Consider the following 25,000-nt stretch of genomic DNA (forward strand, 5'->3'; position numbering starts at 1 on the left):
AAACAAGACCAGATTTTTCTTGAAGGTTTGTGCAAATCTTTGAATATATATATATTTTTAAAGCAAACATTTTTAACAAAGCTTTGCTTCTGGAGGGTCCTTGACATGAACAAGTTTGAGAACCACTGCTCTAAGGCAGTGGTTCTCAACCAGTGGTCCGGGGACCACCAGTGGTCCTTGAGGGGGTTCCAGGTGGTCCCCTGCTAAATGATGGAGAGTTGGTAACCAAACGGACCCTTATAGATCTTTAACTCTTGAGAGCGTAAAATGAAACCAAATGGACCCTTATGGGTCCATTTGGCTTCATGTTACGCTCTCAAGAGTTACATTTGGTTAAACATCTGCGTTACTTAATTAAATAATTGTTATTTTGATCAACGTTTGCCTGTTATCTCTCCTATGGAACCAACATCAATCGTGGACACAATCGTATCCAACGACAACAAGATATTCAAAGTTTTTGGTTCTGAGAGTCTAAATCTCATCACATGGTGGTTCCGTGGCTGAAATGCCATGGTTGAAAACCACTGCTTTATGGAGTTAAGGAGGTGCAATGCCTCTTTCCCCATGCTTGCGGAGAGTGCCGCTCTTGTTTCCGTCTCTCAGAAGTTCTCCTCCGTCCTTTAATCCATTAATTACGCACACAAACCCGAGCGTTAGGTCAACAACTCTTCACTGGCCTGAACCAAGGGCCCAGTGTCCTGCTTTGAAATTGAGGAAGTGACAGTTCATATGAATAGCCTGTAGTTTCGCTGTTTTACCCCTGCTGGTGTCAGAAAGAATTATTCTCAATGCAAGTGGGTGGGTTTTTGATGCACTTTAGACCTAATTTTCTTACCTTAATAAACATTGTCATAAATACTATATGCTTCCAGTCACTAGTTTAAAGTCTTCTTTCAATCATCATGATATGTGTTTTGGTAAATTATGTCCAATTTATTTTAACATTGACGATAAAGTAGGCTATGCTCTAGGAGGGGCGGGATGATTTGATTGACAGGCTACACAACCAATAGCATTCATTTAAGGATTGATTCCCGGTTGCTTTTTTGTATATATTAAAGATGCCAGATTTCAAATAGCTGAAAAATCGGCTTCATTTACGGTCTGTAGAAACCAATTGCGTCACTTTGTCCATTCATTTTTACAGTCTGAACACAAGCCTTCCTTCTGCCTTTATTGGTGACGGTTGGTATTAAATTAATCTAATCCAACCACTCCATAACTGCTTCAACCAGGGAGAGGTTCCTGTATGTACGTGCTCAACTCCCCTGGCTTGTCACATTCAGATTTATGGACCTCGTTTTGATTACTTGCTTCTCCATTTCACTTCAAGATTGATGGCAGTTGCGGCGGCTAATCTTACATTAAAGTGGGAAAAGAATATGCAATTTCTTCCCCTTTTGGAGGAATCAGAATTGTTACAACACACGCATAAATCATTTGTTTTAGCATGCAAATACAAACATCCTCATTTAATGATGACATAGGTGTTATTGGATTTGCAGCGAGGTTTCCAGGCTTTGCTTGTTCTTAGTTGTTTTTTTTGCATTGCAGATCGGAGGTTTTAAGTGAATAACACAATCATGGATTTGTCTTAGAAAGAGGCTTTGGTTATGCACTAGGTTTCAGCCTTTCTCTCCCTCTGTTCCATTGGAGCCTGGCTGGCCGCAGAGCTACTGTGTGTCCATGATGTAAGAACAGCTTTAATTGCATTTTGTGGCACAGCCACTCTGTTCTCCCAAAAAATTGTTATTCCGCCTCGAATGTGTTGCAGAGGTGGTGCCCACTTTTCTTTTTTGAGAAAGATGGTGAGCCAAGTGTCTGAGTGTTTGATTACCAGTGAGAGTGTGTGTGTGTGTGTGTGTGTGTGTGTGTGTGTGTGTGTGTGTGTGTGCGTGCGCGTGTGCGCGTGCGTGCGTGCGTGCGTGCGTGCGTGCGTGCGTGCGTGCGTGCGTGCGCAGAATGCATATACCCATGCCTCAATTACGTGCTTCAATTTGTGTGTTTATGCGTGTTGTTCAATTGTATATCGTCTCTGTCGGTTGGAAACATCATGCGTCCATGAGCTTGTACATCTGCTACTTTTCAACAGGGGGTCCGGGACCCCTAGGGGGTCCTCAGAGTTACTACAGGGTGTCCTACAGGGTGTCTGCCAAATCGTGTGTGATGGGGAACATTAGCTGAAAATAGCAGATCTACAAGCTCAGAACGCAGGTCCTTGGCCTAACAAAAATGTTGAAGACCCCTGAAGTAAGGCATTAATTTACGAGAAAACGCAAAAAGTTAGAATACCGACAACAGAGAGATACAGTAGTACAGTACAGTGTACAGATGCACATAGTTTGCCTCATGTCTCTCTCTATAACCCCCCCCCCCCCCCCCCCCCCCACATCCGACCAGATCCATTCGAGGCGTTCATCATCTTCTCCATCCGCCACGAGATCAGACGGATAGACCTCCACAAGCGTGACTACAGCCTGCTGGTGCCCGGGCTGAGGAACACCATCGCCCTGGACTTCCACTTCAACCGCAGCCTGCTCTACTGGACCGACGTGGTGGAGGATAAGATCTACCGGGGACGGCTGTCTGAATCCGGAGGTAACATGACACGCAACACAACACAACACAACACAACACAACACAACACAACACAACACAACACAACACACTCGCAGACATCCGCCCGTCCGCCCACACCCCCTCTTGCACATCCACACATAGGAGGTAGGGTATAAGTGATATTCCTTTGTTAACGTAAGTGTTAAATAGCTCTATATCGTGATAGTACTCATTGCTATAGAGTGTTTGTTCAGTAACAGGAGTCTCCATGTCTCTCCAGCTCTTTCATCAACAGAAAATGCAATTTTATCCAATATGGAGAGAGAACTGGGATACAGGATACATGATGAACAAGTGAAATTGTAAGTGATGACACTAAGAAATGAGCAGACACACAATTGGAACTGGATCACTATAACATTGAAGCTAAATAAATGGATACTCTCTCCCGGTTGGTTGAAAATGTGCAACCCACCTGGAAATGTGTCCATGCATTAAAGAGCTGGAGAGATGGGGACCCCTGGTTATTTTACATACACTCTATAGACCAATTATTTGTTTACTAACATTGAGACTGGACGCACAGGTGATTGTTTCACGCAATCAATTCCCAACCTGTTGTTTCGGGGTGCGCTGGTTTCAGTACACCCCGGTCCCCAACCCCCTCTTCTGTGTTGGCTAGTGAGGCGCGTCCTAACGACACCTGATAGAATGGGTTTCATTGCGCGCATACTGGTTGCACGCATACTGGTTCTTATCAGTGTGACGTCGTCTGTTAAGGGGTCTATAGCAATTAATACTATCAGAATAAGGTGCTTTAACCTTTTTGCTTTGACCCAACACATATCACTTTACCCTACCTCCTTTCTTTCTTTCTTTCTTTCTTTCCGTGTCAGTGCATCCATGCAGACAGTGAGTATACGCGACCCTTAATGTCTGGAGTCATAGGAAGCCTCTCTCTCTCTCTCTCTCTCTCTCTCTCTCTCTCTCTCTCTCTCTCTCTCTCTCTCTCTCTCTCTCTCTCTCTCTCTCTCTCTCTCTCTCTCTCTAACGCTGTACCTTATTTCTCCTCTTTGTGAGATAAACACAAAAGCCTCAGTCACATCCGCAGATCATTTTAAACAGCTGGATTAGAGACAGTGAGGGAAAACCTTGTTTTTTTCCCCCTCATGGTTAATGGAACACAGCAGAAAGCAATCTCCTTTTATGTCAAAGTGCTTTCCTCAAGAGTTGGTCTGTGCCTTTCTGTTGTTGTTTGTTTGTTTTTAGTTTTTTAAGGGACAATCAGAAAGATGCTGTTTCTCGCTCTGTTCTCTGAATAGACAACAATACACATATGTGGTTAGGTGTTAGGATCTGCTCTCTGAATAGACAACAATACACATATGTGGTTAGGTGTTAGGATGTGGAGGATCAGGAGGAACCAGATCCAACATTGAAGAACCGCGAACTGGTTCCATCACATTTGGAACCAGTGGTGGCAAAAGTGCTCAAATGTTTTACTTAAGTAAAAGTATCAATACTGCAATGTAGTACCAGTAAAAGTCCGGAATTCAAAATGTACTTAAACGTAAAAGTACAAACGTATTGGTATCAAAATGTACTTAAAGTACCAAAAGTAGAAAGTACTCATCATGCATAATGTCCCATTTCACAAGTTTTCAAATGTATAAAACATATTTTGAAAATAGTAGATCTACAAGCTCACAATGTGTCGCATTGCGACCGTTTACTGCAGTGTTTTAGAGCCGTTTTTAGAGCTGCATTGTGACGCATTGTGAGCTTGTAGATCTGCTATATTCAAATGGCCGAAATGTATGCAGGGCTGAGGTGGTTAATGTGTGTTTTGTAATAATAATCAAAATCTACAAAGTACAGTACTTGAGTAAATGTACTTAGTTTCTTTACACCACTGTTTGGAACCATTTTTTATCTATGTAGACTTCACGACTGCTATACAAAGGCTTTAATGTCAACGACCACCATAACTCTGAGAGTGTATACATTGGAACCAAATGGACCCTTATACCTGGGTCCATTTGGTTCCATTTGTACACCCTCAGAGTTACAGACCTGTAAGGGTCCCCCTCAAGTGTAGCCCTGGAGGGTCCCTGGACCTCACTTTGAGAACCACTAATATGTATGCACAATAATAATGCATGCATGATTGAATTTGTGTCAATCAAACATTATAACGAAGGCTAAGAGCATATAGATTTAGTAAAACACAGGAATCGTTAAAAGCAACCATAAGGAATCCAACCGTTAAGAGGGAATCGTTAAGATCCTAAAGGATCCCAAGCAATACATCAAAACAAAGAACAAATAACATGTATATAATATATAACATGTATAAAACACATACAGTAACATGTATAAAACACATACCATGTACACAGACACAGAGTGACATTTACACCTATATGTACACAGAAGGTAGGAACGTTAGATAAGAGTTGAACAGGAATTGTACATAGAGCACTGTGTAGGCTAAGCGCAAACAAAAAAGGCAATATTTAGGATCAGATGTTGTTAAAAGCCAGAGAGAAAAGGTGAGTTTTAAGTAAGGACTTAAACATGTTGTCTTGGTGTGTTGCACCTGAAGAACCATCAAGCGTTGTGCATCAATAAAGTCATCCTGCATTAGATGAGTGTGTGAACCCTTCTTTACTTTGTTAGTTTTTCTTTACAGTAGCCAATTATTTGTTACTCTTTTTTTCTCCCCAATTTAGTCGTTATGCCAATTATTTCCTCCCCACACACACGTCTGTGTTGTCACTACTGTCGTATCCTACTGACTCACCTGTCAGTGAGGAGCCCCCACCAGGAGGACGTAGAGCCTTCGCCCTACTCCTCCCGCCCAACACTCCCCGCTGACAGGTGCCCCCCAGCCCGTAGGAGTAGTATGTGTAATGACCATTATTATCCTCCCCACCCGGCTTCTCTCCACAGAACACGGGCCAATTGCGTTTGTGTGTAGACACTCGACAAAGCCGGATGCACCACGGTGGATTCAAACCCACAACCTCCCTGGTGGTGGGCAGGGACTTTACCACTGAGCCACCCGAGCCGCGCTCCCACAAACCCTTCTTTTTATATTATTTAGTCTTGTTGTGTTTCTTTGTCTTTTCCTCTATAGGCGTGTCTGGGATCGAGGTGGTGGTGCAGCACGGCCTGGCCACGCCCGAGGGCCTGGCGGTGGACTGGATCGCCGGGAAGCTGTACTGGATCGACAGCAACCTGGACCAGATCGAGGTGGCCATGCTGAACGGGGACCTGCGGACCACGCTGATCGCCGGCGGCATGGAGCACCCAAGGGCCATCGCCCTCGACCCCGGACAAGGGTACGCACAGTATTTCTACATTGCAGTATTGATACTTTTACTTAAGTAAAAGAATTGAGTACTTTTTTCCATCACTGAAAACGCAGCCTCTTACCGTATAGCCGCCCCCCATCGGGACATCCATCACGCTCTTAGATTATTGGAATAAAGTAAAATAACAACCCCCCCCCCCCTTGTATTCTTCACTTCCTCATCTGCCTTGATGTATGAAGATGTCTGCTGTGTTAGGGTCCATTAAGGCTGCAGATATGGAATACATCAATAACGTCCCCCCTGGTCCTTCGGCTTCACTGGTGACAAGTGACGTAGCTCCTCTCCTCTCGCCTTGTCTCTCCTCCCTGCCTCATATACTTTTCATTTTATTTGATCCTTTTTACTACTCCTCCCTGTTTCTCATCTCTTTTCTTTCTCTCCTCCTTGAAAAAACAATCATGCAGGAAGTTGGAAAATAAAAGCATAACATAAGTTTTGTGTTTATTTGCCCTGCGGAGCCCAATATCCCCGAGATAATGTTTGTTTATTCTACCAAGACGTGCTGTGAGGACCGTCTGTGGACTATTTAACAATTTAATACAAAAAAGAATGTTATCACATTCATCCCTATTTTTGGGGCACCTATAAGCTGCACCGCCGATCCAAATGATATGACCAAATATGGACATACTCTATATATATATACATATATGGACGTATCTGTCAGTCCTTGTCCCTTTTATGCCCAGTAAATGCCCCTATATGGGCATATACTGGGCACCTATTTGTGCCCATATATGGAGCTGACTTATTTGTTTGCGCCTGATGCCATGACGACACATTGAGATTAGACAACACACTCCATAATTGGGCGTAGCTGCATTGACGTGAGCGTGACGTCAGAAGTCCACCCGCCGGACGGTCCACCCTCCCTTAAGCCGATGTTAATATAGGATTTGTCACATTTGCCAACAAGCTCACAAAGAATTGCTTTCCTACTCGTTGTGAGCTTAGAACGACTATGTTCTTTCTTTTTGTTTTGTTTTGTTCATCATAAATGGCTTCAGGCAACACAACCAGCCGTTCATAAAAGACACAAAACTGAAGTGAGAACCTTCATGCTTGGCCTGTCTGTGCCGTACAGTCGTTCTGTAATTAATGTACTGTGGCACCGGCACATCTGAACACCTGCCAGGCATTTCAATTAGCTCAGTCATCAAGAGCAAAGTATTGACATTGCTCATGTTGCATTTTGTGGTATAGCTACGTGGCAGGGGCTGTTAACCGTTATACAACCTGGTATCCCGTATTTTGGGCATGTTGTTTATATGGGAAAGTGGAGGTACGTCTGTGACCTACTGGCAGGGTGCACGAGACATGTGGACTAGCACAGTGGTTCTCACCCTGGTGGGCCACGAGGGTATTGCAAGTGGGCCCCCAAATAATTGGCAAAACAGATTTTAATGCGTAAGAATTTAAAGTAGGTTACATTAATCCAATGGTGGAACTCAATCAATATTTATATTCAGATAGTACTCATTACTATAGAGTGTTTGTTCAGTAACAGGAGTCTCCATGTCTCTCCAGCTCTTTATTAAACAGAAAACTCATTTTCAGGTCAGGATACCAATTTTATCCAATCAGGACAGAGAACTCAGTCAGGATACAGATTAAACAAGTGGAAGTGGAAGTGATGACACAAAGAAATGAGCAGATACAACATTGGAACTGGAACACTATAAAAATGAAGCTGATAAATGGGTACTCTCTCCTGATTGGCTGAAATGGTGTCACCTACCTGGAAATGTGTTTTCTGTTTATTAATGAGCTGGAGAGACATGGAGACTCCTGTTACTGAACAAACACTCTATAGACGGGTTTCCTGTTAGTAAACATGAGAGGAATATGACCGCGCAGAGGAGGGGGAAGCCTATGGGTGCGTGGAAATTACGCACCGGAGCACACTCGCCTATTAGTTTGTATTGGCCAGTGCGCTCACTGCCGCTCAGGGCTGTATTTTCGAACGCGCCTTTCACCCGGGCATGCGCAGATTGCGCATTCTGCTCTGTGATGACGTCGCGCGGAAATCCGTCTATAGCAATGATTACTATCACAATATAGAGCTTTAACCTTTTAACAAAAACCTTTTTGTTTTAACCAAAACATATCACTTACCCTACCTTTAACTTAAGTGGTTCATATGGGTGGGCCACCATTGATTTTTAAGATTTTCAAGCCGGCCTTTTATCCAGAAAAGGTTGAGAACCACTGGACGAGCGGTCTGCGAGATTAGCTCTTATAGCCTATAGGCTAGCCTCCTGCAAATGTTTCGAAATATTGAAAATATCAGATCTGCAAGCTCACAACGAGTCTCTATGTGACGCGTTGTGAACTTCTTTTTTTTAAAGCGAACATCTTTGCTTCTGGGGGGGTCCCTGGAACAACATATTTTGAGATCAGGGGGTCCGCGGCCAAATACATATAATTTTGGGGGGTCGTTGACATGAAAAAGTTTAAGAACCACTGATGTTAAAGCAACACAAAAAAAACTTTGTAGAATTTCCAGAAGCAAAGATTTGGGTAAGAAATGTTTGCTTTGAAAAATATTTATATATATTCAAAGATTTGCACAAATTCTCAAAAATGTTCACAAATAGCTGATCTACAAGCTATGATCTACACGCTATGAGCTTGTATATCTGCTATTTTTGAATAGCCAAAGTATAAAATGATGGTCTAAGTGGTTTAAAGCAGAGTTACTTACTAGAGCATCTGCAAAACCCGGGCTTACGATGGCACTCAGTGTCCAGTCAGTGTACTTCAGATTAAAAGCAAAAAAAAAAAAAAGCCAGACATTCCTAAAAATCAATTTAACACTCTTTAAGAAATGAGTAATCTGCTCTTGCACTCGCCTCCTATAGTACTCTTTCACATTTAGGAGGATGACTGCATTTCATGGCTGTACAGAGTAGGATTAATGGGTGCTTTTGGTGCCTTAAGGCGAAATTCCATTCCAGGGCAATAATTCTAATCTAATTACTTGAATCCACTCAAAGGAGCGGAGCCCATTGATCGGCACGACCCGATCCAATGAATAAGGCTATTGATCCGGACAAGGATATTTCTTCCTAACACCCGTTTCAATGTCGTCAGTGTGTGATTTAATCCATTACGACCGGGAACGCATCTGTGTGACATTTTTCGATTCCTTTGGGCTATTAAAAAATAGCAGATATACAAGCTCGTAGCGCGGCACTCGGCGCGCTACGAGCTTGTAGATCTGCTATTTTTGCAAATATTAGAATGTTTTTGCAAATCTTTGAATATATATATTTTTTCAAGCAAACACTTTTAACTCAAATCTTTGCTTCTGGGGGGTCCCTGGAACAAAACTATTTTCAGATGGGGGTCCGCGGCCAAATACATATAATTTTGGTGGTCCTTGACATAATTGTTTCAGCTTGTAGATCTGCTATTTTTTTTAAATCGTGATTTTTTTTTTTTAAATCATTGAATACTTTTTTTTTCTTAAGCGAACATTTATAACTCAAATATTTGCTTCTGGGGGGTCCCTGGAACAAAATATTTTGAGGTGGGGGTCCGCGGCCAAATAAATATAATGTTGGGGGTCCTTGACATGAAAACATTAGAGAACCACTGATGTAGCAACCTAGGTTTTTTTTCCCAAAAATTTACTGGATTGAGAAGACATTTTGGAGAATCGGCGTCAGGTCTTAATGAGTTAAAACGCGAAGGCCCTCTGTTTCTTCCCCGTCTCTCCCCCAGACTTCTCGGACCAAAGGCGAGACAGTCAGGGGCCCGTGTTTTCTGAGGGGTGGGGGGAGGGGAGGAGGGGGGCTGGCGGCTGGCGGTGGACTCGATGATGGTCAGAGCAATGACAGTGTTCATTTTCAGGCCTCATTGAGCTGCGAAAAGTCATAAAGAAGCAGATGGCCTCCCCCCCCCCCCCCCCCCCCTTATTTTTTTTTTTTCCCAGCCAATGTCACAGATGTGTGAGCGCTACACTGGACCGCCCGCCCGGTGCTGTTCTTTCGCGACGGACGGTCAACAACACGACGAACGAACGCTCTCTGTGTTTATGGGCTCGCTTTACACCACATCACCATGTATGCAATTATGTTGCCGGCTTGTCGATAGCAGATCTGCTGCTGACAAAACCAGACGAGAAATGACTGTGAGATGATGGTCTCTGGTCGGATATTACATTGATTGGGACGTCTGTCTAACAGCCTTAGTGGGTTCTGTTTAAAATGGGATTCTCTTTCATTCCTCTCCGTTTGTGATTTTTTTTCTTCTTCCAATTGTCATCATTTTTATGAATTGTGGGGTGATACAGTTAATGTTCTGCTCTTCTGTGTTTTAATTTTGTCGAAGCCTGCTGTATTTGTCAGATTGCATAGTTATTTTTGTCCCCTCCATTTGCAACACTGCAAGTGTACGGGTCCATTTGGTCAGAGAGTTAAGGTCCTTACAAGGCGGCAAGCATTAGCTCTTGTTATTGAAGCCGATACGTAAGTCATGAAAACGCTACAGTTGTCATTAATACTGGCCAAGAAGGTGTTGCTGCTTCCCCTAACCCCTAACCCCTAACCCCTGACCCCTAACCCCTACTAAATCATTTCCATTCTACTAGCTATCTATTATCCAGTCAATGTTGACTTGAAGTGACCACTTCAGTGATCAATCTCCCAGGGGCAGTGGTGTAAAGTAACTAAGTACTGTACTTAAGTACAATATTGAGGTATTTTACTTTGTAGGTTTTATTAGATTATTAAAATAGTACATTTTATATCCCCGACTTTAACTCGTAACAGAGTATTTCTACATTGCAGTATTGTTACTTTTACTTAAGTAAACACAATTGTACTTTTTCCACCACTGCCCAGGGGTCTAGTGCACTGCAAAACAGGGATATACTCTGACTGATACCAACAATAAGCCTCTTCGACCTACTTACTTACTTACTTATACAATTACTTACTTGTGTTATTACAACCAAGTAAACCTTTTCATAAAGACGTTATGTTTTCAATCACTAGTTTCAAGCATCCTTCCCATAGCATAATATGCGTTTGGTCCAAGGGTGCAGCTTCCTGTTCTGAAATTGAGTCTATATAGGAAGTGAGTTCAAGTGTCAGTTCATATGAATAGCCTGTAGTTTCGCTGTTTTACCCCTGCTGGTGTCAGAAAGAATTTCTCTCAATGTAAGCGGATGGGTTTTTGACGAACTTTAGACTTGATTTTCTTACCTTAATAAACATTGTCATAAATACTATAAGCTTCCAGTCGCTAGTTTAAAGTCTTCTTTCAATCATCATGATATGTGTTTTGGTAAATGATGGTCTCATTTATTTTAAAATTGACGATAAAGTAGGTTATGCTCTAGGAGGGACAGTATGATTTGATTGACAAGCTACACAACCAATAGCATTCATTCCCCACCCCCGCTCTTGATTGACAAGCTACCCAACCAATAGCATTCATTTAGCGATTGATTTCCGGTTGCTTTTTTGTACATATTAAAGATGGCGGATTTGAAATCATATTCATTAAAATTCATAAAAAAATGGGCTTCATTTATGGTCTGTAGAGTCTAGGCGTGTGACTCCGTCCATCTCTTAATTCAAAGAATGATGATAAAGATGATAAATGTTTTCGGTGCCTTTGATTGGGTTCTACTGGTGTGACGACATTAAAATAACAAAAAAAATACTAAAAAATAAATGCTGCCAAAGCAGACTTATTAACCCTTTGCCTCTCTTGGTGTATTTCTGTTCCTCTAGGATCCTGTTCTGGACGGACTGGGACGCCACGTTCCCTCGTATCGAGGCGGCGTCTATGAGCGGCGGGGGGCGACACATCGTGTTTAAGGACATGGAGATAGGAGCCTGGCCTAATGGACTCACTCTGGATCATCTGGAGAAGAGGATCGTTTGGACGGACGCACGGTGAGGCGGCCATTAGAGAGTCTCTGATGTCATGTTGTGTTCAGACGCTTTTAAAGCCTTCAATTACACAAGTGTTAAATCATTGCTGTCTGGTGTTCTCCGTTTTCACTATTTCTCTGCAAAGAATAAAAGATTGGACCTCCATTATCTTAATGGGTCTAAAACAACAGGGATTAACATGTAATGGCCATCTTTGCTTTCAAACAATGGCCAACAATTCTAGGAGCTATAGCAATTGTAGGCTGTACTTGTTTTTTAGCCTGGTTCCAGACAAATCTGCCTTTGCAAAATTGCATGCACTTTAGCCCTCGGCAGATTAGGTCTGGCCCCCCTCCATAGAGATTTAAATTCTCTCCCTCCGCAGTTGTGCGGAGCCAACCAGGGCCCAGTATCCAAATGTGGGCGGGCTTATCACCTTATTTGGAGCAATGACGTACAAGGAAGCACTGCTCTGATTGGTTCGTTCAAGGAAGCACTGCTCTGATTGGTTTAGGTCTAACCAATAGAGTCCGTTTGGATCTTTTTGTAACCGCCCCTTGGAAGAAAATATACCGTTGATAGGGACCAGACTAATATCCACGCAGTGTGTCGTGTGATATTGTCTGGCTACGCGAGGCTACTTGTTTTTATAATACAATTGTTTTCATTTTGCTATTGATGAGACGATACACATTATTGTGAAACTGAACATCCCCTCCGTCAATTCTCTTTTTTAAATAGCCGAAAATAGCCGATCTACAAGCTCACAATACGACACATTGTGAGCTTGTAGATCTTCAAATGGCCTAAATGTATATAGGGCTGAAGTGGTTAATGTATGTTTTTGAAAACATAATAAAAATCTATAAAGTAACTATAGCAGAAGTTTTTAAAATAATTGTAGTGGAGTAAAAGTATAATGTTTGCCTCTGAGATGTAGTGGAGTAGAAGTAAAAGTATTGAAATTTGAAATAATCCAGTAAAGTAAAAAAAATAACTCAGAATTGTAGTTAATTACAGTACTGTAGTTGAGTAAATGTACTTAGTTACTTTACACCACTGAGTTTAGATAACATGTTATTTAAACAGCGTTTACCTTGCATATTTAAGTGGCTCTGGATAAGAGGGTCTGCTAAATGGTAATGTTGCCTAAACTGTACATTTGTTGGCGGTACTTTGATATCGTCTCTGTCAGGTGGAAACCTCATATGTCCAAAACTTCAGGATTCAAATTGAAAAATATCAAAAGCAACAGATCTACAAGCTTGTGGATCTGGATTACTTTTGATGATTGTGTGTGACACTGCAATATGACCAAGTAGGGTGTTAATTTACAACAAAACACAAAAAGTTAGGAAGAATACGGACATAAGAGGTTTCTTAATTTGACAGTAGAGTAGCCAATTATTTTTTACCCCTTTTTCTCATTATGCCAATTAATTCCCCTCCACAAACATTTCACGCCTAGATAAGAGGTTTCTGCCCGACAGCAACGATAATACAGTGTTGATTCTGACAGCAAATAGCTTAGTTTATATTTAGTTTTTGTCAGTGAAAAAAGGTAGTCGAGGAACATTTTTCGTCATAGTTTTAGTCGACAAAATCAACAGTGGATAATACACCTAATTGAATATTTCCGTCCGTTTTCTCGTCCACAGCTCTGACGCCATCTTCTCGGCGCTCTACGACGGCAGCGGCGTCATCGAGATCCTGCGGGGACACGAGTACCTGTCCCACCCCTTCGCCGTGTCCCTGTTCGGGGGCAGCGTCTACTGGACGGACTGGAGGACCAACACGCTGGCCCGGGCCAACAAGTGGACCGGCCGCAACGTCACCGTCATCCAGAAGACCAGCGCCCAGCCCTTCGACCTGCAGATCTTCCACCCCAGCAGACAGCCACAAGGTAAGAAGAACCGTGGGGCATAACGCAGGGTGACCATACGTCCTCTTTTACCCGGACATGTCCTCTTTTGGGGGGCTGTCCGGCCTGAGTAAAGAGGGTTAGTGTAGAAGTGTCCTTGAGCAAGACACTGAACCCCTAATGGCTCCTGATGAGCAGGTTGGTGCCTTGCATGGTTTCCTCCTCCATCAGTGTATGAGTGTGTGTGTGTGTGAATGGGTGAATGTAAGGCACAATCTATGTGAAGCGCTTTGGATAATGGCGTTAAATGCACCATTTACCATTTACCATAATGAAAAGATGGGTTTTTGAGAGCGGTTTTGAAGGATTGGAGGGCGGGGGTTCTTCTCTGATAGTAATGGGGAGGGCTTTCCACAAGGTTGGGGTAGCAAAATAAAAAAGCTCTGTCGCCCCAGGTACGATACAATGTCTTGGAGACCTCCAAGAGGTTTTGCGTTACCAGACCTGAGGGAGCGGGAGGGGACATGACGTTGGAGGTAGGGGGGAGCCTGATTGTTTAGTGCCGTATAGGTGGTGAGAAGTATTGAAGTGGATTCTTTGTTTGACCGGAAGCCAGTGAAGGTTGTGGAGGACTGGTGTAATGTTGTCTCTGAGCAGGCGGCCAGCTCAGTTCTGGACATGTTGGAGTTTGTTGAGGACTTTGGAGGTGGTATAGTTGAGGCGGGATGTGATGAATGCATGGATGAGATGCAGAGAATGAGTAGACACTTTCTCACCTTTTTCTCAACAGCCACCATATTTTACACACACACACACACACACACACACACACACACACACACACACACACACACACACACACACACACACACACACACACACACACACACACACACACACACACACACACACACACACACACACACACACACACACACACACACACACCTGTGTCAAGGCCACATCACATTCTCTTTCATGGCTGATGGTCTCATGCTGGGTGGTAAATCAATGTAACGATGGCCTTAGTATTCTGTACAATAGACTCACCGCCTGCCTTTTAGCTTTTAGCAACGTCTTTATGAAAAGACCACAGCATAGAGAGGAAATGACTGTGTGTGTGTGTGTGTGTGTGTGTGTGTGTGTGTGTGTGTGTGTGTGTGTGTGTGTGTGTGTGTGTGTGTGTGTGTGTGTGTGTGTGTGTGTGTGTGTGTGTGTGTGTGTGTGTGTGTGTGTGTGTGTGTGTGTGTGTGTGTGTGTGTGTGTATATGTATGTATGTGTGTATATATACTAGACGTTTGGGCCGCTACGCGGCCCGAACGTCTAGCGTGACGCGTCGTTCACTTTGCAGTGCCACCTTACAGGCACCTCACAGTGTGAGAGAGAGTTTTGTGCTCTCCTAAATCCACGGCAGGCTTTGAAAGTACCCACTTCAGAAAGAGGTGACGTGCATCACCTCTCCAATGACCAAAACCCACTATGGAAGCCGTCGAACTGGTGCGATCTGACGGCATCCTAGAATTTATAGGTAGGATGTGATGTCATGCGTGATGTCATGCTGTCGTGAGATTACGTCACACTGGCTACATACATACAGACAACCGACATGGCGCAGGATTCAAATTGTATATATATAGATACACACACACACACACACACACACACACGCACGCACGCACACGCACACGCACACGCACACACAATACACACTATAATAGGCTACCTGAGCACCACAGGATAGTGTGTGAGGATGCAGCATTATGTGTGGTGGTAGAACAGGCTGTCCTGTGACACACAGAGACAGAGACAGAAAAAACACAACATAATGGAATTAATTTCAGCTCCGCCGGCTCTGCCCTCCGTCGACTCCGTCAATCATGAGGCTCACCGACCAGTCTCTCTTCTCTCCACCGAAAAAAACAACAACATTGTAACCATGATCGTTCGTTCTGTAGTTATCAGCAGTTAAATACGGCTCATTTTCACCAAAAACGCAGTCTGGGAAAATAAATCTGATAAACGTAGATAAACGTGATACGAGATAAACGTATTTTTATAAATCTGATACTTTTTAGCGGTTGCAGACCCCCCATGGTCTAGATTACGTGTCCCTTAGTAAAGGCAGCATGCAGTTTATTATTTCCATTGTGAATTGAGCGGCGGACATGATGTCCAGTAATCAAAGTGATTAACAGTGCATGAACATCCATGATTACATGGGAGTCAGTGTAGTTTATGAAGTACTTCTATAACCCTGCAGTCCCTTACTTTGGTTATTCATTAATCCATTAAGAACGGGGAAGCATCTGTGTCATTTTGAGATTTATTTGGTCATTCAAAAAAAAAAAGCAGATATACAATATGTGCTATGAGCTTGTATATCTGCTATTTTTTGAATAGCCAAATAAATCTACAAAATGACACGGATGCGTTCCCGGTCTTGAAGGGTTAAAACATCCCCAACAAATGGAATATCTCTTCAGTGAAACGTGTTCCTCTGAAGCAGCCAAGCAGCCATGGAACGCTTCATCTCATATCTCTCAGAGAATAGACCCAACAATCTGTTCATGAAAAAGATACAGTTTGTAGATATTATGGTGGAGCTAACAGAAGGCCCACGCACACACACACACACACACACACACACACACACACACACACACACACACACGCACACGCACACGCACACACTAGCCAATTCTCATTTGATATGCAGATTAGCGTGCACAAAGGTAATTCTGCCAAGACTTTAACAGCATGAAATGTGTTTTTCATTCACCGTTTTTCCCCCCCGTTCTTTCTTTTCTTCTATGAATGGATCATTCAAAAGGGATTCATTATTTGTAATGCACATCTGACAAAATTAAATATGGGATTAATTGGTCTATGTGGTGAATAGACCACCTGGTCTAATGCTGTGGTCTGTGTCACTCACTGCCAAGTCTTCAAGCCCCCCCCCCCCCCCCCCCCCACCTCCTTACATCTGACAAAAGCTGAGCCCCCCCCACATGTGCGCGCACACACACACACACACACACACACACACACACACACACACACACACACACACACACACACTTGTTTTTTGCCACTAAACTATAGCCTCGGATCAACTCCTTTTTCTGTTTTCTGATCCGTTCTAGAGCGGATATGAACCGATGGCTGAGACCGTGGCAGAAACCAAGAGCGTTGTGCACCTTTTCACGTTAGCCAGCCAACTATATTCCACAAATCTCCAAATGTTATATAGAGTCTGGAAATACACCTCCGCAAATCCCAGAGAGGAAACTGACACCTCCTTGATTATATTTGGATACATTTGCGCGACTGTAAAGACCAAACAGAAGTGGGGAAGAGGCTTCACATCCGCTTTATATTTTAATCATGATCAGAGCTTCAGCGTCACAGACTGTATGACCGTAAACATTTGAACATTGTGGGAGGCAACAGTCTGGCCACGTGAGACGACCTCGTTTACAATGTGTTTAGTTTGGTGTAATCCTTTCATTTCTCTTGGTATGTCCATCTTTTATTCTAACTCGCCTCGTCCCCCCTTTTGCTCTGAACGTCCTATACAGATGTAAGACAACCACCAATGCATGGGCATTATTGTGGTGGGGGGGTAATCGGGTTGGCATCTATTCAGCCGTGCCACCCAACGTGGCACAGAAGTTAATTTGCTTGTTTCCTCTTCCTGTATCTGGCGCTCTGGTGACTCTGCTCGCCACAGATAAGTGTGAGAGCAAATTGAACCAAATTATCCACAGAAGCCACTAAGAACGTCTAATCCTATTTTAAAGAGCTGAAAAGGGGGGGGGGTGGAAACCTCATATGTCCACATTTTTTCAAGATTCAAATGCAAAAGCAGCAGATCTACAAGCTCAAAACGTGTCGCTTCACGCCGCGTTTCAAGCTTGCAGATCTGATGCTTTTGATGCTTTTGTGTGACACTGTAGTGTGATCATTTAGGGCGTTAACTTATGAAAAACCCAATAAGGTAAAATATGCAGATAAGAGTCTCTGTCCGACAGCAACGATATGCATTCAGTCAGACTTAGACTCAGATCTGGACACAGCAGCTGGAAGAAGTACTCAGATTTCTTTCTTTTACTTAAGTAAAGGTAGCAATACCACCATCACCAAGAAATACTCCTTTTGTTTATACAAAAGCAAGTATTCAACAATGTCATCCATCTACAAGCTTGTAGATCTGATATTTTTAGTCAAATAGCCAAAGTATGCAATATAGGGCTTAATTGGTCAATATGTGTTTTGTAATAATAATCTAAATCTACAAAGTAACTATTATTTTCAAATAAATGTAGTGGAGTAAAAGTACAATAGTTGCCTCTGAGATGTAGTGGAGTAGAAGTAAAAGTATTGAAAATGAAATACTCAAGTAACATTAAAAAAGAAAAAAAAAACTCAAAATTTTACTTAAATAGGCTTACAGTACTTGCATGTACTTAGTTACTTTACACCAGTGCCTGAGGGAGTAGAACGTCAATACAGAGCTGATTCCGGCAGTACATTTACTCCAGTACTGTATATTAAGTAAAGTTTTGATTACTTTACTTTAATTGCAATAATTACCAAAAATTGTGATACTTTATACTTCTATTCCACTGCATCTGTGGCTTGACATTGTGTGTGTGTGTGTGTGTGTGTGTGTGTGTGTGTGTGTGTGTGTGTGTGTGTGTGTGTGTGTGTGTGTGTGTGTGTGTTGCGATGGAGGCAGTTCCCAAGGTCCTCTTACAAAAGATAATTGCTTGGCTCTAGCCCTCAGTATAGCATCAAAGAGAGCCGCCATATGGCTGCAGTCCCACTATTGAAGAGACAGCGAATTAAAAGAAGCAATCACAGTTTTCATATTATTGTGATTAATGCTATAATATTAACGCCTGGACTGAAATGTGTTTTTTTCTAAAGTAATAACACCAACCACCAACCAAAACAAAAACTGTTCTTTAATAAGGTTCACACATTTCCCAGCCTCCAGGGCCTGTGTTGCTGAATTAAACGCACGAGTAGCTTGAAAGTACCTTAGTTTGTTTATTTCTATCTATTTAGTTATTTAGTTATTTATTCATTTAAAGGAGTAGTTCACCCAAAAAAATACTTATTTTCTATCAATTGCACACCCCATGAAGCCTTGAATTCATGGATTTGTTTTTTGTTTTTGTGGCATTCCTAAACTAATAATTTGATAATAATTTAATAATTTAGGAGACACAAAGTAATTCTTTGTGTCTCCTACCGGAAATACACACGTTCATCAAATTGTTGACTTAGGAATGCCACAAAAACAAAAATAAATCCATGAATTCAAGGCTTCACGGGGCGATTGCAGTTGATATATAATAAAAAAATTTTTGGGTGAACTACTCCTTTAATGTTCTCACTTTGCTTTCTCTTCACTGTGCTTGGAGTACTGTTAAAGTGTGATGAATTCACTTCAGTGTGCGTGTGCATGTGATGTGAGAGCAGGGTGTCAGGTTACCGGTGTGAATACATTCACAGTTAAGAACTCCTCTAGCTTCAGCTTCAACAAGTTTTATTTTTATGTTATTATTATCACAAGTTTTTGCAGGTATAAGAGAGTGCATGGGCCATATTCTTGTTTGGAAAGTATAGTTATATTTGAATAATAATAGGAATATATTAAAATATAATCAAATATCAAAACAAAACAATGTCAAATAATAATAACAGAAAGTAGGTGCTACCAGGCAGAAAGCTTGTATGAAAAACATTACTCTTCAGGAAATTGAAAAAAATAACCTTCTAGTTCCAGTGGATCCAATTGTTCTCCAAAGTACATTTTATGACAAAGTAATAACGGCTGTGGTACGAGAAAAAATACATTAATATCCAAATCATTATTATGAACCACTTGGAACCCAGCATGCATACTCTGTGGGGGGGGTTTATGGGACCTTAGCCAAAAATATCAGATCTACAAGCTGAAGCCTGTACTCTAAATCGGCTGTTTATAGTGAGAGATTTGTTTTAGAGACGGGGAAACCAGTGCAGTTGCAACTCAGGTCCGTTGGTCAGCTCTGGTTGGTCTGGTTTGAACTTTCCAGACTCTACGTTTCCACTAAGAAAGGGTTTAAAGCTGCACTACGTAACTTTGCTCTTCTACCCCGGATTTTAACCTGGTTTGCTGACATGTTTACCATTGAGCTAATAGAGCCTGCCTGCTCGCTCAGGGGATAAATTGAATCTTGACCATCAGGTCAGATCCTGTGTCTAGGTGAGACCTGACCTTTGACCATCTAAATGTCTCAATAGAAGAGCAGGGAGACAAAATACATCCACCCCAATTATATAAGTTATATTGTATCAACATACTTACATTTTATTCATTAAAACAAAGTTACACAGTGAGGCTGTGGATCTCATCCCCCTGAACACTGTGAGATCCCACGGCCCGAGAGGAAGTTATTGGGCTGCAGTATCTTAATTGATTCCACATTGTACTAAGAATAGCACTAGAGTGGTGGTTCTCAAAGTGGGGTCCGGGGAGCCCCAGGGGTCCATGGAGAGGTTCCAGGGGGTCCCCAGCTAAAATGAGTTAACACATTGATGGCCAAGATCGCATTGATGCGTTCTTTCCAAAATAAAGATTGACAATTCCACAAGGGGCGCCCTAACACAGCTTTGGAATGATCGATCGTCACTCAGAGAAGTGGATGTTATGTCATCGCAAAAAATGTCACATCCATTCATCCCAACGATGGGATTTTCAGAAAAACAGCTGTAACTTGTAACTAAGTTACTAGTTACTTTGCAGATTTTGCTTATTATTACAAAACATACATTAACCACTTCAGCCCTATGTACATTTAGACCATTTGAAAATAGCCGATCTACAAGGACGTTCCTTGAAATAGGACATTCTTCATAATGAGTACCCTCTACTTTTGGTACTTTAACACATTCCATGCCAGAGTTTAATATCATAATTTACTCACCACTGCCAGCAATTTATTATTATTATTATTTTTTCACCTCGCCACAGACCTCGCTAAATACCTTATGATCGCGCGTTAAACTGCTTGTAGACACACAGGGTAGCTGTGTGAGTGGCCCAGAGAAGAATTTTTCAATTGGCGACATTCCATTTTGCAGCAGTCGCAGTTTCTAAAACCCGGGGCCGTTTCAAACAGCGTTCAGCGCGGAAAAAAACAACAAGGAGATAATGGCCATTTAGCGGAAGCTTTAGATGTCAATACTTTTGTACTTTTACTCAAGCAAATTTTGAATTCCGGACTTTTACTTGGAACAGAGTATTTATATATTGCAGTATTGATACTTTTACCTAAGTAAAATGCGTGAGTACTTTTTCCACCACTGGTTGTACGTGTGCTTTTGTCATGTGTAAAGAAAGGCTTCCAGAGTTCCTCGCTAGTGAGGCTTAAAAGGCTCCGCTGAAGTATAGTAATGTATTATGCTTATTATGTACTATTGCATCAAAAGAGAGTTGAATGTGCTGGCAGTGAAAGCTTTCAGGAACAGCCCCAGCTCACATTAAAAGGACATTTTAAAAATCGCCTCCCATTCATTTACAGTAAAAGGTCAGAGAGACGCAGAGACAGGAAATGAGGGAGAGGCGGCCAAAATAAAAGCTGGTGTTTTAGAAGGCCGGCCACCTGGGATCACCATCATGCTAATGGGAACAAGCAGTGGTGGAAAGTAACTAAGTACATTTACTCAAGTACTTAAGTACAATTTTGAGGTATTTTTTACTTTACTGGTGTATTTCCAATATTCTGTACTTTTACTTCTACTCCACTACATCTCAGAGGTAAATATTATACTTTTACTACACTACAATTATTTGAAAACTTTAGTTACTAGTTGCTTTGTAGATTTTGTAGATTAACCACTTCAGCCCTACAGTATATACATTTCGGCCATTTGAAAATAGCCGATCTACAAGCTCCCAATGCATCGCATTGGGAGCTTGTAGATCTGCCATTTTCAAAGGTTTTGTATACATTTTATAAAACTTGTGAAATGTTTTTTTTGTAAATTAACGCTCTACTTCATCATACAGTGTCACACAAAAGCATCTAAAGTAGCAGATCTACAGTACGAGCTCGAAATGCGGCGTGAAGCTATGAGTTTTGAGCTTGTAGATCTGCAGATTTTGCTTTGTTTTTATTTGAATCCTGAAAAGCAACAGCTTTGGACATATGAACACCCGACAGAGACCATAAGCCACTTAGTTCTTGTTTTTCTGTGAAGTCGCTTGTTAAATATTGGTAGTTTGCGGGTTGTGGTTTTGGGGGCTTGTTTCTAAAGTGTAATTAATTTTTGGGGCTTTGCTTCCTAATGTTGTTTAAACCAGTGTTTCTCAATCATTTTCATGTCAAGAGCTGCCTCAATTAAATTAATATGTATTTGTCCCCCCCCCCCCTATTTATTTCTTTATTTATGAAATTATGCATTTATTTTTTTAATAGCACATGTTTTGCTTGGTGTGACACGTTGTGGGCTTGTAAATATACACAATTTATGCACTGATCCGATGCTCATGTGGCCTACTGTAGTCGCTTCTTTTGGGCTTTGTTTTCATAGACCTGGTTGCTTGCTTCATTCGCAAAACCTGGCATGAACACTGGCCCATGTCTGTCCTGTAGCCAGTATCTATGTCTAGGCTCATGGCCTCTGGTTGAAGTGGTCTGTGTTTGAAGTGGTTCAACACACCTCTGGCATGCCTCCATCAGAAGAGCTGAGACATCCTTATTCCTTACCAAACAGCCTTCATGCTGAACACAGCCTTTTAACAGAAAACTAAACATCCAGAAATGTCCCCTTCCTGTTATTACTGGCCAGCATGAGGCGGATACAAAGTATATCGTTAGTGTCAGGATAGAAACCTTGTATCTCCATGTTTTAACTTTGTGTGTTTTTTTCGTAAATTAATGCCCTAATTGATCATACCACAGCGTCACAGAAAAGTATCAAAAATAGCAGATTTTATTTTTCAGGATTCAAATAAAAAAATAGCAGATCTACAAGCTCAAAACGCAGTGCGAAGCGATGCGTTTTGAACTTGTCAATCTGCTATTTTTTTATTTGAATCCTGAAAAATAAAATTTTCGTGTTTCCACGCGACAAGTAAATACTCAAGTATTGAAAAGTACGAAGTAGATTTTCAGAATAGTTTTTTAAAAATAGTGCATTTTTCATTATTATTTGAAATAGGTCTTACGTTGAGGTTAATTCACAATATATGTTTGTACGTTTCGGTCACAAGAGTCCCTTCCTAGAATTGCAGGGGAGTCAAAAGTGCAATATCTCTATTTAAATAGAAGTATTGCAATATGAAAGTCATCAGCTTGCAAAACAAATGCACTTACACTACTCAAGTAAATGTACTTAGTTACTGTGTAGAACTGCTGTGGGCAGTTTATTGGATAGGACTTATCGAGCCCTACGGGCAGTAGCCTACAGTGGGCCAAACATTTAACCACGTCCTCTGGAAGCATTAAATGACCCACCAGTTTCCACGAGTGAGAGAGCGCTCATCCGCGGAAAAGGGGCTCGGACGGACGGACGGACGGACGGAGACGTCTCAATAGTTCACCAGGCTGTTTAGTTGTCTCTGTCATGTCCTCCTAAAAACACCTCTGCTCCAGTTTTCACTTTTTCCTTCCATACACCTTCATGTCCTCTAGCCCTCCCTCTCAGGAATTATGAACCGTGACGTCATCTCCTTCCTTCTCCCCCAACACACACACACACACACACACACACACACACACACACACACACACACACACCGTGCTGTGTGTTATTGTAGGACAACTAGCAGAGAGAAGCCCTGAAGCTTTAAGCTCTGCTATATAAACCCCAGAGCTGCTGACATTTTCCCCAGACGTTTTCCAATTACACAAACCGAGCTGGAGAGTTTTTTTTTCCCATTTCTTTTTTTTTTTTTTGCAGCGGCTTTAACCTGGCAGAGGACTAAACTCTGTGCCGTCAGACACAAACCTCATATCTCCATATTACAACTTCTCATCAGGGTTGCCAGATCTGCTTATTATAATTTCCCCGCAATATTTTATTTGAAAATAGCAGATCTACAAGATCACAACGCGTCGCATCGCGACGCGTTGTGAGCTTGTAGATCGGCTATTTTCAAATAGCTGATGTATTATGTTAAAGTGCTCCAGTGGCCCATAGTCGTTTCTTTTGGGCTGGTTTTCCTAGACCTGGTTGCTTGTTTCTCTCACATAATCTGGCAACACTGCTTCTCATGTTTGTTTGTTTTTTTGCTTTTTTGTACGTTAACGCAGTGGTTCTCAACCTGTGGGTCGGGACCCCAATATGATTTTGGAGGGGTCCCAGATGACAGTGAAGTGAGACAATTTAAGGACTTTTAATATATATATATATTAAAAAAAGAGGGAGCTTATCAGGGTGCGGGGTCCCCAGTCCCAAATATGATCATTTTGGGGGGTCTCGGCCTGAAAAGGTTGAGAGCCACTGTGTTAATGTTTGACCTGGTCTTTTCTTCAGAGTCACCTACAGTAAGAGCAGCAGAAATAGACGATCTACACGGTCACAGCGTGTCGCTTGGCGGCGCGTTGTGACCTTGTAGATGAAAAGTATTAACACGAGCTTGTGACTAAAATAATACCAACAGTGGATCCATTGGAACACACAGGGTTCCATTGGGTTCCATTGGGTTCTATTGGGTTCCTTTGGGTTCTTATTTATAGATATATTTTTCCATTTCCCGAAAAGTAACCGGTTCGGACTTACAAGGTTTTCACCCGACGGCGACAAAATGTTTGCACTGCATGATGGGATAGGAGGAGGAGGAGGAGGGGGGGGGGGGTGGTGGTTTTTCTCCATTTCCGTCGCTCTGTCCCCCCTGTTCAATAATGACTCCCCACAGCGGAAAACACATAAATAAATAAATAAGTAAAACAAGCCGTGGCCATCTGTTTGCCACTTCATGTGTTTTGCTGTCAGGCAGCAATCACGTTCCACATGGCCCACAAACACACATCTCTATTTTGGAGGACACTCCCGACTCAAATGAGCTCATTGAAACCTCATTGAAACCTCATTGAAACCTCATTTGTGGGGAGCAGCTCGTTCTCTGACACACAACTTGAAAATCTGGGTGAAAGCGTTGAGTATTTGGCTTGTTTCAGGGACTGTTTCTGTTCTCATGTCTGTGTGCTGGAAACAGCATGCTGCATACACACACACACACACACACACACACACACACACACACACACACACACACACACACACACACACACACACACACACACACACACAC

The 25,000-nt window shown here is 42.2% G+C and overlaps 1 protein-coding gene across 1 annotated transcript in view; it reads left to right on the plus strand.

The window, feature by feature from the left end:
• Positions 1–25,000, plus strand: part of lrp1bb (low density lipoprotein receptor-related protein 1Bb) — a 597,729-nt gene that overhangs the window by 370,101 nt on the left and 202,628 nt on the right. Inside the window, exons 24-27 of the mRNA XM_084084305.1 lie at positions 2,404–2,601; positions 5,702–5,906; positions 11,684–11,848; positions 13,486–13,730. Coding sequence (XP_083940431.1) covers positions 2,404–2,601; positions 5,702–5,906; positions 11,684–11,848; positions 13,486–13,730 — 813 coding nt within the window. The remainder of the gene's footprint in view (positions 1–2,403; positions 2,602–5,701; positions 5,907–11,683; positions 11,849–13,485; positions 13,731–25,000) is intronic.

Source organism: Gymnoscopelus microlampas (genome assembly GCF_963454915.1).
Source record: "Gymnoscopelus microlampas genome assembly, chromosome: 17".
NCBI lineage: Eukaryota > Metazoa > Chordata > Actinopteri > Myctophiformes > Myctophidae > Gymnoscopelus > Gymnoscopelus microlampas.